We start from the raw sequence: 17,113 nt of genomic DNA, 5'->3' as shown, positions 1-17,113 counted from the left end.
TACTACAAGCTTTTTATTTCTGAGCCGATTGTTTTCTAAATTGCTCACAAATTTTTTGATTTCCAAAACACTTTTTAGTGGGTTTTTTCCTTACGTCAACCAAACTGAAACTATTTACAAAAAAAACATTTTCAGATTTTGGCAGGAGGGTGGGAAGTTTTTGTTTTTTTTAGTGTCATATTGTGTGTGGGAGAGAGGAGTTGACTGGTACCGCCTTCCTATAATTTCTACTCAGCAACATCATTTTACATGGTGCAATAATCATAACTTACTAAGCTTTTTCAGCTGGAGCCCATCGAGCTTCCCAACCTGGTGGAAGAGGAGGATTACCAGTGGCCATTTTGTTCGCATTAAACAACAAAAACGTTATCTCCCTTTTGGAAATGTCATAACATGTAGAAGAGTTACCTCCCATTTATATAACCAGGTCAGGTCAGGTCATAGGAGCAAGCGGGACACGTCCCCCCCCCCCCCCCCCCCCCACACACACACTTTTAGGAGTGGAGGACCAACGTTCAAATGTCCCTCCCCCCCCCCCATTTTTACGACGGAAAACAACCCCCAAAAGAGGTTTATTTTATTAGAGCCAAAACGTCAAATTGCGTTATTTTAAAAGCTAATATAATATTATTGTTAACATTACCATTAGACAAATACGGTATAGTGTACTATAGGCCTATACTCGTACCAAGTTACCAACCAGTGTTACCAACCAGTGTTACCAACAACATGGTCTATAGACTATACCGTCTGTACGTTTTGTGCTATGTGTTCTGTGTTGTCTATGCCCTGTAATTAAATATTAAAATCACACCCCACACCTCGTAATTTAACGTCGTTGAAATAGGTTATGACGAGACTGAACAAAGTCAAACTAGTGATGAAATAAATTTTCATAAGCGCACGTGTTCACCTTTTTCAGAGTTGTTATACAGGTTGACGTTATAATTATTTAATAATGTTGAAAACTGGAAATTAAACTGTATATTAAAAATACCGTTTAGTCGTTACAAATGAAAGGTCGTTTTCATCGCAATTATAATAGTATCTAATGCTACATTTAATTTGGAAAGTAGTGTACAATGTATTTTAGTATAAATAACATATTATCACGCAGTAATGTACTGTATCCCATACATGCTACCAGAATACAGGGCCGTTTCTAGGAATTGTTTTCGGGTGTTGGGGGGTGGGGGATGCAGTTGAATTCTTGGAACGAACGAGCATGGAAGGCGCAATGCACTGGAGGGGGGGGGGGGGGAGAGAGAGGTCCGGGGGTATGCCCCCTGGAAATTGTTTAACATTGAGGCTTTGAAATACCATTTTGCAGCAATTTCAGGGAGGTTACATGTATGTATACTTAATACGAAGAAGAGGATTTTCTTATTGGATTTTCCCCCTCCCCCACCCGTATATTAGCTACGGCCCTGGAATGCACCAAAGACATCTGTTTGTTCTGGGTGAACGGCGGTGTTCAGCAAAAATATTTGTCATAAACGGTCCCCCAACTTTTCTTCAGCAACTGACGCCCATTTCTGTTGTAGCACACACCTGTAATGGACGCAGGTGTCGGCCCATGCCGGTTCCTCCGTTCAGGACAGGGAAAGGGTTTGGGGTGGGAGGAGGGTGTCCGCGCTGGCAGGTGCAAGCCCGACTAGCTAGAGTCACTTCCAGCCATCCCCTTATTGGTATTGATATGTAGAGGAAAGCTAGACGAACCGTGGGCACACACTTTGATTTACGTCAATTAACAGTTCTTTACACTCTGTTTTTACTTAACTGTTGGATGTTTATCTTGATGATGTTCATCACTTACGTTTTGCATTTACCATAGACTTAGTTTGACACCCAATAGCCGATGTTTTGGGGGTTTTTTCGTGCTGGGGTGTCGTTAAACACCTATTGTATTGTATTGTATTGTATGTATTGTATTGTATTGTATTGTATTGTATTCTATTCTATTGTATTCTATTCTATTCTATTCTATTCAACACAAGATAGTAGTACAGCGCAGGTTCGTTTTGCGTAGGGGCGGCGGGTTTCTTCGTGTAACATTGGTACTGGTTAACATGTAAGTTTAATGTCATGACTAGACTCGAGAATAATCAAACTAAAGCTCTGTGGCATCAAATTTAGGAATGTTTTTTTGTTTGTTTGTTGTTGTTGTTTTTTGTATTCTAGACACAGTAGCTTGCTACCATTTGATTGTCGACGATTGCTTTCCTCTAGCCTTCCCATACATATCATTGAGGGGAGGGGCTCGAGGTGATACGAGAACAGCCCGACCAGTGTCGGCAGCGGGCGAGGGCATAAAGTTTGTGATGCTATTGAATTTTGAATGTCCTGTATGATTAAGTAAAATATTATAATATAAAGATTGCGCAGTTTTCATGAGGTAATTTTGGCGCATAATTTGGGACAGTTCATCGACAGATAAATGGAGCTATTGTATACATCTCTGGATCTTTTTGCTTAAATAGCCTGTTTAGGCCTAACATTTAAAAAAAACAAAACAAAAAAACACACAAATACTACCAACTTCGAGAAGCCGACCCTATATATTGAGGTGTAACAGTAGAGGAGCATGGTTTTCACACTTTTTATGTTGATGCAGTTTTCCAATTTATAAAATCTTATTGTCAATTGATTTTCAGCCATATCAGCCATATAGTGGAAAGGTAAAGTTCACCCAGCTTCATTTAAATAATAGATTTTGGCTGTTGAAAATATATTAAAATTTTTGAGACAACCTGTCCCTTTACGGGGTTGGTTGTCATAGGACCTGGGCCCCGTTCCACAAAGCGATCTTAGCGCTAAGATCACCTTAAGTGCATATGTTAGCTGTGCAGTTACGGTGATCTTAAGGCTAAGATCGCTTCGTGGAACGGGGCCCTGTGGTTGGTTGTCAAAGGATTTGAGGTTGGTTGTCACTATATTTTTAATGTATGGAAATACAGTAACACAACGATTTGAAGTTCTTGTGATTGAATATCATATTACAACTCAATGTTGTCGAATTTTATAATTTTATTACAAATAATATTTTCAACAAAACAATTACTCAATAAGATCACACATGGTCTAAACCAAATTTGTTAAGGTCATACTTTAAACGGACATACCCTGGTTTTAAAACACTAAGGCATATTTGTTACTATCAGAGCCGTTTTTCATAACTGAAATCATACTTTACTTTGATTTTATTGTTTAGATTATCCATTTCCGTACATTCGAAGTGTTTTTGGTCATCCTGGTGTTTTTAATATCACAAAATGCATTTCTCATAGTTTTAAAAACGCACGTGCGTCTGAGAAGTAACGGTTATGGAGTTCAGTTTTAGTCTATTTGTAGAGGGTATTTCACCATTTCAAAGTCACAAACTTAGCTAGGTTTCACTCATTTGTAACTTTATTCAAATGTGTTACAGGTTTGTAAACTTAGTGTGCATTTTCATGGGCTGAAACTAGGTTCTGTCCCTTTAAACAATAACGATATATTATAGCATTTTATCTGGACTCGTAGGGGTGAATTAATGTAGTAAAAAATAACGATATATTATAGCATTTTATCTGAACTCGTAGGGGTGAATTAATGTAGTAAAAAATAAATAACTGTTATTTGCTTTCTAGGTTTGGAGATCGATACTAAAAAAATGGGAACAAGGTTACCCATAATAAAAATAAATTAAATTGTTGAATAAATAAAAGCGGTGACAACAAAAAAGAAGGTAACATTTAAAATGTGCAGTTTTAATCGCATCCCTCAATTTTGCATTTCGAGCAATAATTCCAGGTAGGCCATTTCGCCGCAGATTAATTAATGCTATATGTGGGTTAACTAAACCTCACCATCATTTAAGAATTAATAAAGAAATGCAAAAAGATTATAAAATGTGGTTATATGTATTGAAAAATTTCAATGGAATTTCAGTATTTCATGATAAATTCTGGATAACTAATAAAGATGTTCATTTTTTCAGATAACGCAGCAGGGTATGATTTAGGTTTTGGAATATATTTTTGGGGTAAGTCACGGGGATTAAAATTTATTAGCATTTTTTGGTTTAATTAATAAAAACTCACTTTTCATTAATATCATGAGAAGGCCGGCCTCGGTGGTGTAGTGGTTATGCCATCGGACTTCTGGCTGGTAGGTACTGGGTTCGTATCCCACCTGAGGCAATGGGGGATTTTTCATGCCAGTACCGGCTCCAACCCAGATTGAGTGCACCGCTAGACTCAGTGGTAGGTGTATGGCCACATATACCGACATTCACCCACTTCACGGGTGTGATTATGGGTGTGTCTCCCGAGTGTATGACCCCACATGGGGGATGCATTGCAGGTTCAGTGTACCCCGGGCTTGGGTGATACCGAGATAGCTCAACTGACAGCAAGCTTGGAGCACGAACCTATCAAGTAGTCCCATACCGAAATGGAAATACTGCGGCTTCACCATTCATCTCATCATCATCCATGTTTATAATGTCAAAAAAAAGAAGAAAAATGTCTTTGTCTCTGTGTTAAATGTTTGTGGCGTTTAAAAAAAAAAAATATATATATATATATATATATATATATTATGGGAAGGCTTATAGTCCGTCCCACAGTGAACGCCTTTGTTCATACTACGGAATTAACTACAAGTTATTTATTTCAGAGCCGATTGTTTTCTAAATTGCACACAAAAACATAGGTTTTGTTATTTCCAAAACACGTTTACTTTTCTTCTTGCGTCAAACCAAAATGAAATTATTTAGAAAAAAAAAAGCTAAAGACTTTAGCAATTTTGCTTTTACTTAGTTACGTAAGTAAATTTACTCATGAACAAATTTACACACGGGAGTCGACTTTGTGCATGGGGCTTTAGGCACGTGGATTTTTTTTAATGCAGCTGTGCCTGCCTCACTGACGTAGCAAGGATTGTATAGGGGAGGGGGGCAACCCATATGGGGGTGGGGCAACCCACACTATGTAATACAAAAATGACAAAAGTGGGACAGGCAAACACACGTTTTTAAAAAATAATTTCGGTCTCAGAGATCGAGATCGGTCCCTGACCGGGGAAAAAAAGGGATTTTCCCCACCTCTGATATGTATACACACGATAAAGATTAGCTATAGAATGTATGCGACACGTTATTCGTTCCGACGTTACCTGACTGCAGTCTGTTTATCTAAGACACCACGCCGCCACGTGGGTGTCGTTGCTGGTTGTAGTCGTCACTTACAATAGTCCGAAATAGGAAATAGTTCCTCATAAAAATATTGATAGGCCCATATCTTTTAAAATCTTTCTTTGATGATTACAAGTAGGTTGACCTCTGTAGTATTTAAATATCTCATTGGTTTGAAATTATATGTCGTATTGATAACAACTATGCAAGTAAGTGGTACACTGTCACTTATATAAATAGGATTTAAAAAAAAAAAAAAAAAAAAAAAAAAAAAAAAAAAATATATATATATATATATATATATATATATATATATATATATATATATATATATTATTACCCCAGCAGGCACTCATAACGGGGAAAATAAAAATCATAATTTCTCACTGAGAAATTATCATGCATTGGTCTAACGAACAATACTATTGGATAATTTGACGCTTACAAACCAATGACCTTGTCGGTACTAAATATGACGTCATCACGATTTGCCAAACGCACACAATGACGTCATGTAGTTTAAAGAGTTTGCATTTACGGCTGTCTGATTTTGGTGTTAAATTTATAACAAAATGTCATTTTAGATTTTGTACCAGAATAAAGAGAAGTTTTGTTTTTGAAAATTATCTATGACCTGATTAAATTACAAAGTTATAGAAATACTCAGAACAGTGCGTAAAGTGGCGTATATCGTTTCTATACATGTATGTGCATGTGTGTGTCGAAAATAAAGGCTTTTAGAGAAAAAATAGCTCCGGTAATAAATAGAATAACAAACTCGGCACCAGTTATTATCAAGTTTATGTCCCTCATGAAATAATTTTAATTTGTCACTCGCTAAAGCTCGTGACAACTGAAAATTATTTCACTCGGGACATAAATTTGATAATAACTGGTAGGGTAGGGTGGGGCAAGACGCACCCCTTAAGGGGAATTAAGTATATTTTTGTTCAGACCCAACATTTCAGCATTTTAATGGCATAATATGATAGACGTGTTGGTGTACTATGATTTGCTGTCTATTTCTGATGAAAAACAACTATATTGAACATGCAATCTTTAATAAAATATTTTTATCCAAGGGGGCATCTTGCCCCGTGCCTGGGGCAAAACGCCCTTTAATGTGGGGTAAGATGCCCCAGCATAAATGAAACAAAACTTTCAACTTTTAATCAAGGAAGAAACCTGAACTTCATTAAAACAACAGTTTGCCCCCTATTTGTATCTGAACTGGTGTTTGTATCATTGAATCAGATATCAGTCACTATCTGAATCACAGTTGGGACAAATAAAACAGTCTTGACCCTCTGTACAATCTCTGTGCGCCCATTTCTTACAGTCATGGCACTGGACCCACAATTCGCGTGGTCTGCTGTTTTCGAATGGTTCTCCACATATAAGACATGGCCACTCTTCATCCTCACTGCTGCTCATTTCCTTTTATATATCCGAACCATTATCTGTAAGAAATCAAAGAAAGAAACTGAGAAAGCTTTTAATTGCATCATTTACATTGATATTATTAATATCATGTATTGTACGAGTTCAAAAAATGAAATTAGTTTAGTCTATTAAATGAGACTATCGTGTGGGCAAGACGCCCCCTTTCAGAGGCGTCTTGCCCCACGGTATGCATGACGTAAGAACATACTTTACGTCATCGGAATCCATATTTTCGCCCATGTGCGTCAACAATTTTTGAAACTTGAGATATTTATAAGTAATATTATAGTGATTGCACGTTGAAGTATAGTATCTTGTTTTTCACAGAGATTAATTCATTACTTACCATATTTATAAAAATGGACTATAAAAACATAAAATGTGAATATTTTACGTACCGTCAGTTATCAGCGTTTGTGCTTTTGTATACACCAGCCGTTTGATGGCAGCACTGTCTGCAGTCGTTAGACATCCGCATAAAGTCCATACAGGCCCAGTAAATGGAAAGAGGCGTTTTACCCCGAGGGTGCGTCTTGCCCCACCCTACCCTAACTCGTTTATTATTCTCTATATATAATATATATATATATATATATATATATATATATATATATATATATATATATATATATATATATATATATATATATATATTTAAAGGCGCAGACCCTAGTTTCAACTCGTAAAAAATTGGCACTAAATTTAGTTAATCTACAAATCTGCAACATGCTTGGATAAAGTTACAACAGAGTGAAACAAGAGTTTGTGACGTTATAACCGGAAAATATCCTTTAAAAATAGACTAGAACTCGAATCAATAACCGCTACTTCTCAGACGCACGTGCGTTTTTAAAAATATGAAAAATGCATTTTGTGATATTAGAAACAACAGGATGACCAGAAATACTTCCGTTCTACGGAAATGGATAATCTAAACAATAAAATATAAATGTTGGACTCAGATGCAGACGCCCGTACAACGGTAACATCATGACACCGCGACATCGTGCTGCGAGACTACAGTTTGCACTCCAGAATGGTAATCATCCACCAGCCTTTTACCGGAGCATTGTTTTCTCAGATGAGTCCCGTTTCTCTGTCTCCTTTACCGATGGAAGAGCACGTGTGTACAGGAGACTCCATGAACGGTACGCTGGCGGATGTGTGAGGGAACGTGATCGGTTTGGCGGCGGTTGTTTGATGGTATGGGGGGGGGGGGACAATCAACTGTGATTTCAGGAGTGATCTCATCATTGTCCACGATGCCCTTACAGCCCAGCGTTATGTTGACGTTATTCTAAGACCAGTTCTCCAGCCACTTTTGCGCCGTTACCGAAGACCAGGAGGTCCCCTTCTGTTTCAACAAGACAATGCCCGTCCACATACTGCAAACATTACCCAGGCATTCCTGCAACAAGCCGGTATCACCGTTATGAACTGGCCCACCGTTTCACCGGATTTGAACCCAATTGAACACATGTGGGATGAGTTAGGACGTCCTGTACGTCACCGCCAGCCACCACCACGTAACGTCGCTGAGCTTGCACAGGCGTTGCAGGAGGAGTGGAGGAACATTCCTGTGGCTTATTTGAGATGTTTGTGCCAATCCTTTCCCCGTCGTCTTCACGCATGTTCACGGGCTAATGGTGGACACACCAGATACTGACCTTGATATGGGGGGGGGGGGGGGGGGGGGGGGGTTTTGAACTTTTCGATTACGAATGCAACTCGATTACTGATGATAACTGGCCATGTTTCCATGTGAATGCATCTCAGTCATTAATGTCATATTACATTATCCATCAATTCATTAATAGTTTGTCGTTATTTGCATATATATGTGCCTCCCCTCCCAAAAAAAAAAAAAAAAAAAATCCAAACAAATCCGGAAAGCATTATAGAAACTTAAAGAAAATTCTCTTCTTAACCGTTTAAGGAGTTTTAGACTATTAACTACTCAGTTGCCCCCCCCCCCCCCCCCCCCCCAAACAGAAAATCCTAGCTACGGCCCTTGCAATACAACCTGATCTCTTTTTGATCTCAATGTAGTTCACTTTAAAATATGGAATACTGCAATTCTGTATTCGTGATATTATTTTATCGACATTATTTCATTGATATTTTTCAACATTTAAAGACATCCTGAATAAACATCCAGCTGTTACAGACTGATTTCATGGCTATATGATTAAATACACAGGATATTATTAGGTAATTACGCAAGTCGTAAAACGCGAAGACGTTAATAATATGAAATGACATGATACACATTACTCATCGCCGACATTCGGGTTTCTTTGTTTGTTTTGTGGTCTTTTTTTTTCTTTTTTCTTTTTTTTTAGGTTGGTTGTGGGTTTAGGATATGTATTGTGGTAACTATTGTAGGGTATTTCCTAATCCAAAGAGTACTGATTTGAAAGAAATATAAAATCTGTTTGGAAGGAAACATTATATCAAATAGCATCTGACCGGACTAAAACTGACTTGTAATAGCACAGTTAATACTACCAGTCGTACCATTAGTGATATTTGTAATAGTGTTTATCATAAACTATTCCATCTGAGTAAATACCTGTAATTTAATTCGAGCTCGTATCAATGTACCAGCTACTATTGTGCGTGCGACGTGTACGGCGTGAGGACTACTGAAAATAGGATGACAATGTTTGTGGGGAACTAGTGAAAAGTTTTTCCCGTTATATATGAAACCCACCAATTTACGCGTTTTCTTCTTCCTCTTAAGTGCGGGGATAAGATATATGGTGATCGAAATGTTGCGTGCAGCAATTTTAGCCAGATATGTTACTATTGTCGGTTATCTGATTTAATTTGGTGGTATAAACCCGGCAAAGACTCTATCTATGTGTAGGTTAGGTATGTGAGTGGATAGGGGGGATTCCCTCGGAACATTTTGATAATGTAGTATTAAAATACAGCTCTTCCCTGCATTTTAAGTTTAAAAAAACAACAACAAAAAACCCAAAACAAAAACAAACCCAAACAAACCGGAAAACAACAAACAACTGAAGGTATTATTTTATTTTGTTTTTGTTTGTGTGTTTGTTTCGAAAATCCATGTTTATTAGTTTAAAAACAATATGCAATTAATTTACTAATAGTGTGAAAACGGAAATACTCTCCGACCTGACTTCTCTGCTGGTGGCAAAGCTTTCCAAGATCGCAAACATGTTTTACAGTGTGCGATATAAATTAAGCTACAGATCACAAAATGTATAAAATGTATTTGTTTTGTTTAACGCCACTACCAGAGCACATTGATTTATTAATTATCGGCTACTGGATGTCAAACATTTGGTAATTTTTACATATAGTCTTAGAGAAGAAACCCGCTACATTTTTCCATTAGTAGCAAAGGATCTTTTATATGCATCGTTGAACAGACGATCTTTGGTATACCAATCGTGGCTGGAACGAGAAATAGCCCAATGAGCCCACCGGCGAGGATCGATCGCGCATTAGGCGAGCGCATTACCACTGGGCTACGTCCCGCCGCCTATAAATATAAATGCTTGAGTGCATGTTGTTATTCTGGTCGCAAGAACATTCGAGAGATTTAAGACTCATTTATAAGGGAAGTCATTTTCCATTGTAAAGTATATTAAAATGCAGAGTAGGTCAACATGAATGGAGGTAAAGGAAACGTTAATGCTATAGAGAAGGAAGTACATTATACAGATTATTCATATCCTTCCAGTTCTATGTAGCCTTATGACAGAACTGTGTGACCTAGCTACGTCTGTTTGACATTATATGGGTTGAGCAGTTCATAAATAGCATTGGTTTTGTTCTGTTTTTGTTATAGTTTTCTAAAACATATTTGTGTGTTGGGTAGGGTATGTGTATACAAAAGAGGCATTTTCTTTTTAGCTAGCACATCATAAGTACTTAAATAATACCTGTGCCGATTAAATGTCTTGCCATTTTATATTTGAAATTTATGCTTTAAAAATGTTTTGACGATTTTTAGTGTGTACAGAGTTTTGATCACCTTAATCTGTTCTGATTCGTATTCAAACTGAGTCGGTGTGTGTAAGAATATTTAATTAAATTTGGTGCATCGAATATTTACATTCTAGTAAACCTGTAAAAAATAATGTACACATTTATTATGTTTATAATCTTGAGAATAAAATAGTAGTATTAAGAGGATTAATTTTGAAGGAAACTGTATAATAAAGTACAGCTTGTAGGTACTGTGTACTAGGCAGTGGGGAAGGGGGAGGAGGATTATTCCAGTACCGGCTCCAACCCAGAGCAAGTGAACCACTAGGCTCAATAGGGTGGTGTATGGTCATATATATAGCAAGTTTCACCTTCCTGGGCATCTCCCGAGTCAGTGGCGGATCCAGAAAATCCATTTAGGGCAAATTAGGGGCCCCCCAGTGACATGAGGTCAGGGACGTAGGCTGGTGGTTGAAGCAAATGGTCCGCTTTCAGTACTAAAACATATAGGTTTATAAATATGGAATTTCGGGTTGTGCAAAAACAAAATAGAAAAAGGTCCACTTGGTTCATATTCGAACACCCCCCCCCCCCCCCCCCCCCCCGCGGTCCAGATCACGCTACGGATCTGGAGGTTTGGAGGGGGGTCGTAAAAAAAAAAGAAATTAAAAATATAATAAAATTTATAATAACTATCGCAAAATTTAGGGGGGGGGGGGGGGGCGAGGGTTATCCGATAGCAAACGTTGCGAATGACCGTCAAGTGGTCCCATACAGAAAGGCAAATAGCGCGGCTTTACCATTCATCTCATTATCATCTATAGGTTTGTGATGTCCTGACAAAATTGTCTGTCTCTGTGTTAAATGTTATGTGGCAAATTTTAGACAAAAGAAAAACAGATAGAAACCCCCCCCCCCCCCCCCCCCCCCCCCCCTCCCAACAAAACAACAATATTTTAAATTAGCTACATGTAGGTGAGGTTCCTGTTTCGGTGGTTGCGTTGTTTGTGCGCAAAAGTACGTACATTTGAATATTTTTTACGAATTTGACTTTTGCATGGGGAAAGTAAACATGTCTGTCATATTCACAGAAATGTTCACAAAAATAATGTTAAAACCAGCAAAGAAAGCAATATTGAAGTTTACGCACTCATACACACGGCACATTTCTTAATACCTTTTTTTCTGTGATTTTCAAAGACACTAGTTAGAAAGAAAACTGAATTTTAAAAACTATTTCTGTCTGTTCTCAACTGTACTTGTATCTGGTTATTGAAGTCACATGATTGTCACGGCGTCTGCTGGTAAAACTTTCTTTACAGATACTTGCCAAAAATATGCGGTCCTTGTATCTTTTAACATAACTATCTTTCTGGATATCTGTTTATATATTTATTAAAACTCAGAATACAGCTTAACCAAACAATTTTACCATTATAATCAAACATTTGCTCAACATATAACACGATTGCAAGATAACATAATTGTTATATATTTGTTTTCCTAAAATGTTAACATTGGTTCTCGAGGACTCCATTTTGTAATTTGCCTTAAAATATTTTTTTTATAAATTATTATAAGTGCATGTTTTGTTGAACAACATAGGCCTACATGGTTTGATAAAACACTGAAAAAGTTTGTGTTGGGAAGGTTTTGCTGTGAGCTATAGGCCTACCACTAAACGTATCACTCACCGAAACAGGTTAGGTAAACTACGCTACTTCGCGGCTAGTGAAGCGGAGAAATACTAATAAAAAGGTAGGTATTTGAATAGCAAGTGTCTGTTTATAAATACTGATATGCTTTAGAACCGAATGCTTTTGCTCACCGAAACTAGTTCACCCATGATATGTATTGTAAAGGTATAAAGTAATAGGAAAAACATGTAAACAGTGTTTACTTTTAATATATTATGTTTCTCATATTTACTAAAATAAGAACAAACAAGGTGTCTTTTTTAATACAGTTGTTAGAACTTTATTTCAATTATAAACAAACATAGTAATTTTGTTATTGTTAAAAAAAAAAACGTTTTCAGTTTAATCCCAATTATGACAAAAAGGTTGCAAAACCAAACAAACGGAAGACATATATACATATAAATGCTTATGTCAGTTTAAACAAAAATTCAAACAAAGAAGTCTACCAAAACGTTTCTGTTCTACTGTTTTGTTTGTTTGTTTACTTTGTTGTTGCTGCATTATGATTACTCGACAATCTGAATGATTTCATTGATAACAGCATCTTATAAACCGGAAACAGACCGTATACATTATCGGTTTATATGAATATTGTTTGTAATTGAACTTACAGGGCTGTTCCAGATACTCACCACTAATAATAAAATGATAATAATAACACATTAAAACCAGTGTAATAGTTAAATCTAACACAAAATAACCACCAATAACTGAGCGTTTAGACGGATTCCAACTCACACTCTCTCGTGTATGTGGCCATTTGGAATAGAGTAGTCCTTGGTAGTTCCACTCGACAGGAATCTACTTTCATGAAAACAAACCGAACCCAGGACAGTCAGCTTTATATGTGCTTTATGGTCTTAAATAAGTCCTATAACACCGTGCTGTATAGCCATAAAATCTGTTTATATTAGTATACAATCCAGAGTTTATTACTGCACTTTTCCCCCTTTTTTTTCAATGTTGAAACTGACCAATAAGTTTGCCTATTGGATAAATACACACAAGTAGTCTCGCCAGATATTTTTAGAATTTTTATGCTCCCGAATAACGCTATAAAAGGCGAAGTGTAATTGGTCGATATTTAAATTGTTATTTATAGATGAAATGTCACCTGGACATGGGAGTGCACGCAATGCTGTTAGATCTATTGGTAGACCCAGTAGAGCTAATTTTAATCAGATTGCAGAAAGTACTTATCACGTATCATTACAATAGTAGCATTTTTTGTCAATATGGATATACCATTTAAATTCAAACTGTGACGTAACTTGTCAACCTATCAGATCACCTTTATTAGAATCTCCAATAATACAAATTTATAAATAGTAGTAAATGAAATTATCTGGATGTAACATTTTGTGAGCATCAGAATAAAACATTCACATTTCACAAGAACAATGAATAAATATGTTTCGTTATTATGCAAATCTGTGATTACAACTTTAAGCAGTTAACTACCATAAGGCCAGTATTTTTTAATTTATAGGTTTACGAACAAGAACTTTTGTGCACAAAGGTAGGAAGAAGGAACCCCCCCCCCCCCCCCCAAAAAAAAAAAAACCCCAAACAAACAACAACTACAACCTGTTTGGGGTGTATTAGTAGGGTTGATTTTTTTCTCTCTCTCACTGTTACCTTACGAAATGCGCCACAATAGACTAGAATGGTAACTTTTTCTTTCTTTAGAGCTATATGTGGAAGTCAGCGGCAAAAAAATAAAAGTGAAAAATACGACTTTTTTTATTATTTGAGCAAAATTTACGTCGGCGGGTTCGTAAACCAAATAATAAAAAAATACTGGCCTAAGATAAACAGGCCAGCTGTATCTTGAGAAAATGTCAATAAAATCTCGAACAAAGCCTCTAACAAATCAACGACACACGAAACACGTATATGTACAAAAGTGTAGCCTAAATAATGTTTCAGGGCAAAAAACAACAACAAAACGTTTCATGAATAAATTAACGTCTTACAAAGAATTAAAACGTGCAGCGTTGTAAACAAAAACGATTATACTTTGTATAGAAGAGTACACATACACAAGGATTAAATATGTAAACGATGTTGTGTTAAACAAAGTGCTAACTATACAACATTTTAATCATGTTGCTTCCACATGGGTTTTTTTCTACTTTAGGATTTAACGTCGAAAAGTTTTAACTTCTTCTTGCTTATAAAGTTTTTCTGTAAATATTTTGCTGAATTCAGCCGTTCATATCATTCTGTCACAGAAGTGTCTTCGACGTTCAATAAATTATACCACTCAATATCTTCTTATTGTGTACATACATTTTGTATTTGTCGCTGAAACCAATGGACTTATGCTCACGACAGATCCCATTAATTAAGCAAATTATGTACACACTTCATGGACATCTTGAATCATCTTAAATCCATTCTAACGTGAGTTGAATGCATGACTAATACACTAGCTTAAAGACATTTAGGTTACAATAAATAGAAAACGAAGTAAATTAACTAATATAAAAAATAATCATTCATTAGTAAATTAACTAATGTAAAAAAAAAAAAAATTCATTTTGCAATATTGTTATATTTGCAATTATATACATATTGCTGACATCTTTACCAGTGCAGTACTATTTTGGTGATGAACGGATCAGAAATTAATTTAAAAGATTTAAAAATCATAACATCATACATGTTGATTTTCTTATTTTGTCAGTGTGATTTACAGCTCTTTGGTAGTGCTGATGCATAAATTAGTAAGGATTGACACATGGTTAATTTTATTTATCTCTGTCGTCATTTTCCATGGGCTCTCTAGTCACACATCCCCACTCATATCTTGATCCAACTGATATCCGTGTATTGATGGGGATTTGTATATCAACTTGGTTTGATTTCATCAGAGGAGGTGAAAGTATTTCACCTGGTTCGCAGTCTGCATAAACCGAAGATCCAGAATGCACGGATCCCAACGAATAACCTTGCATTTCCATGTTTGCAGAAACAAGTTGTACCGTGTTTTTATGTGTTGGTTCATGGCGGGGAAAATTGTCATAACGACCAGGAAACTGATTTAAATTGGATTCTGACGTACCCAAGAACACTGAATTCCCTGACGTGTTTCTGTTCTCCAGATCTATCCCTTCGAGGTTATTGTCCAAAATATGGCCAACTGCAAGAGACGCTACAATCGACTGGGACTCGGTGACGTAACGTGGATGGTTAGGGGGCCAAATGGCACATCTATTTGCGTTAGGCACTGTTCTGTCTTGAGGTTTGTCTTTTTGTCTGTTGGTGTCTGAACTGAAAACAGGATTGCCGCTGTTCATCTTTTCCTTGTGTTGACAAGGTGCATTGTTGTCTGGTTCTGTTACAGCAGGGTTGGCAGGCTCACCAACCGTGTTCATATCTAAGTCTTCCTTAAAATATTTGTCTTTTTGATCAGCAGTACGGCATGAAACACCCCTCTCCGTTATAGAATTAGGTTTATTTGAGACACCTTGTGATAACAATGTCAACCTAATTCCAAGACCTTTACTTTCTTGTGAAAACTGCTTATTCAAGATGCTTGTATCAGATGTGTTTTCAGTGTGAAGCCCTAAACAATCACTAGACTTACTTAAGTCTACATGACTAACGTTCTCTTGAGATGAGTTTTCATAAACGTGTTTGCCATCATGACGAATCATTGTATCATTATTTTTTGGATGTTCTTTGATACAGGGCATTTCATCATGTACACTTTTGTCTGCGTGTGGGTACACATTGGCATTTTGTATTTCTGCACATGTCTGTGCATTTGGGGTATTTACATTGTTTATAGTTTCATTTGTTGCCACACACTGCCAGGCAGCACAATGTCCACTTCTTGGACAATATGAATGATTTTGATCAGTACACGACAGTTGTGCTTTGGGATCTGCATATATTTTATGCATAGTATTTGTTTGATTGTTATGAAGATATGATTGGTTCACGTCTTTGCCACCAGTGGATGCTTGCTGATTTGTGACAAGCATATCACGACGATGTGGATTGGCTTGAAGCATCACACCGCTAACCACTTCGGTCATTCTTCCAATTCCATTTGTTATCCCCATTGCTTCAGTTGGACCAGGTGACTGAACGAGTTGCTGAAAAACGGCTGCGCGTCTTGTCACTTCTCTTTCCACTTTGTTCCACATTCCAAAAGCATCGAACCCAGAGTTCCTCATTGACGAACAGTATACACATTCACTTAATAATTCACTTGCATCTTTGTTAGAACCAATCTCGTTGGTAAAGAATGTGCTTTCAGTTTTACATAACTCAACTAACTCTCTTTGCCATTTGAAATACATGTTCTCGTGTCGGTCTCTACACAGCGAAAGTTGTCTGTGTATTTCGGATTTTCTCGACTCAAAGAAAGATCTTAATCCTTGTTGATGGCCCCGTAACGCCACATATAGATGTTTCCGTACAAGTTGAATGGTTTCATCAGATGGACACTTCTTTTGGTATTTCTCTGATACTGCTACAGCTTCCTTCAGACAATCTGCACTATCATGCCACTTCTCGAGACCTGCAAGGCAATGCGCCATGGCTGACAGTACCATAACTTGAACATGGTGGTTCTTCGTGCAGGTTCGAAAGATCTCCAAAGAAAGTTTGGTGTATTCAACGGCTTCTTCGAAATGCAACCTATGAACAAAATTGAAATTATTGTTACCACATTATGCAACCATAAGTTAATCTCAACAAGAAAATACTTATGCAAACTATAAGTGTACATCTGACAAAATTGTGATTGCGTTTTTGTGCTATGTGACTGTCTATAGGATAACTGCCACTCCCCTGCTTCTCCAAAGATTGCTTTATA

The 17,113-nt window shown here is 36.9% G+C and overlaps 2 protein-coding genes across 6 annotated transcripts in view; both read right to left on the bottom strand.

Annotated features, from left to right (window-relative positions):
* Nucleotides 1-396, bottom strand: part of LOC121382721 (putative GPI-anchored protein pfl2) — a 28,588-nt gene extending 28,192 nt beyond the window's left edge. For both annotated transcript variants that reach the window (XM_041512274.1, XM_041512276.1), the window contains exon 1: nt 273-396. In XM_041512274.1, the coding sequence (XP_041368208.1) occupies nt 273-340 (68 nt within the window). In that variant the 5' untranslated portion in view covers nt 341-396. The remainder of the gene's footprint in view (nt 1-272) is intronic.
* A 12,139-nt stretch (nt 397-12,535) lies between these two features.
* LOC121382681 overlaps nt 12,536-17,113 on the bottom strand; it is a 33,244-nt gene continuing 28,666 nt past the window's right edge. For all 4 annotated transcript variants that reach the window (XM_041512215.1, XM_041512219.1, XM_041512217.1 and 1 more), the window contains exon 10: nt 12,536-16,935. In XM_041512215.1, the coding sequence (XP_041368149.1) occupies nt 15,036-16,935 (1,900 nt within the window). In that variant the 3' untranslated portion in view covers nt 12,536-15,035. The remainder of the gene's footprint in view (nt 16,936-17,113) is intronic.

Source organism: Gigantopelta aegis, chromosome 10 (assembly GCF_016097555.1).
Source record: "Gigantopelta aegis isolate Gae_Host chromosome 10, Gae_host_genome, whole genome shotgun sequence".
Classification (NCBI taxonomy): Eukaryota; Metazoa; Mollusca; class Gastropoda; order Neomphalida; family Peltospiridae; genus Gigantopelta; species Gigantopelta aegis.
Note: the sequence above shows the minus strand (reverse complement) of the source record. Positions and strands in the feature narration are given on the sequence as shown.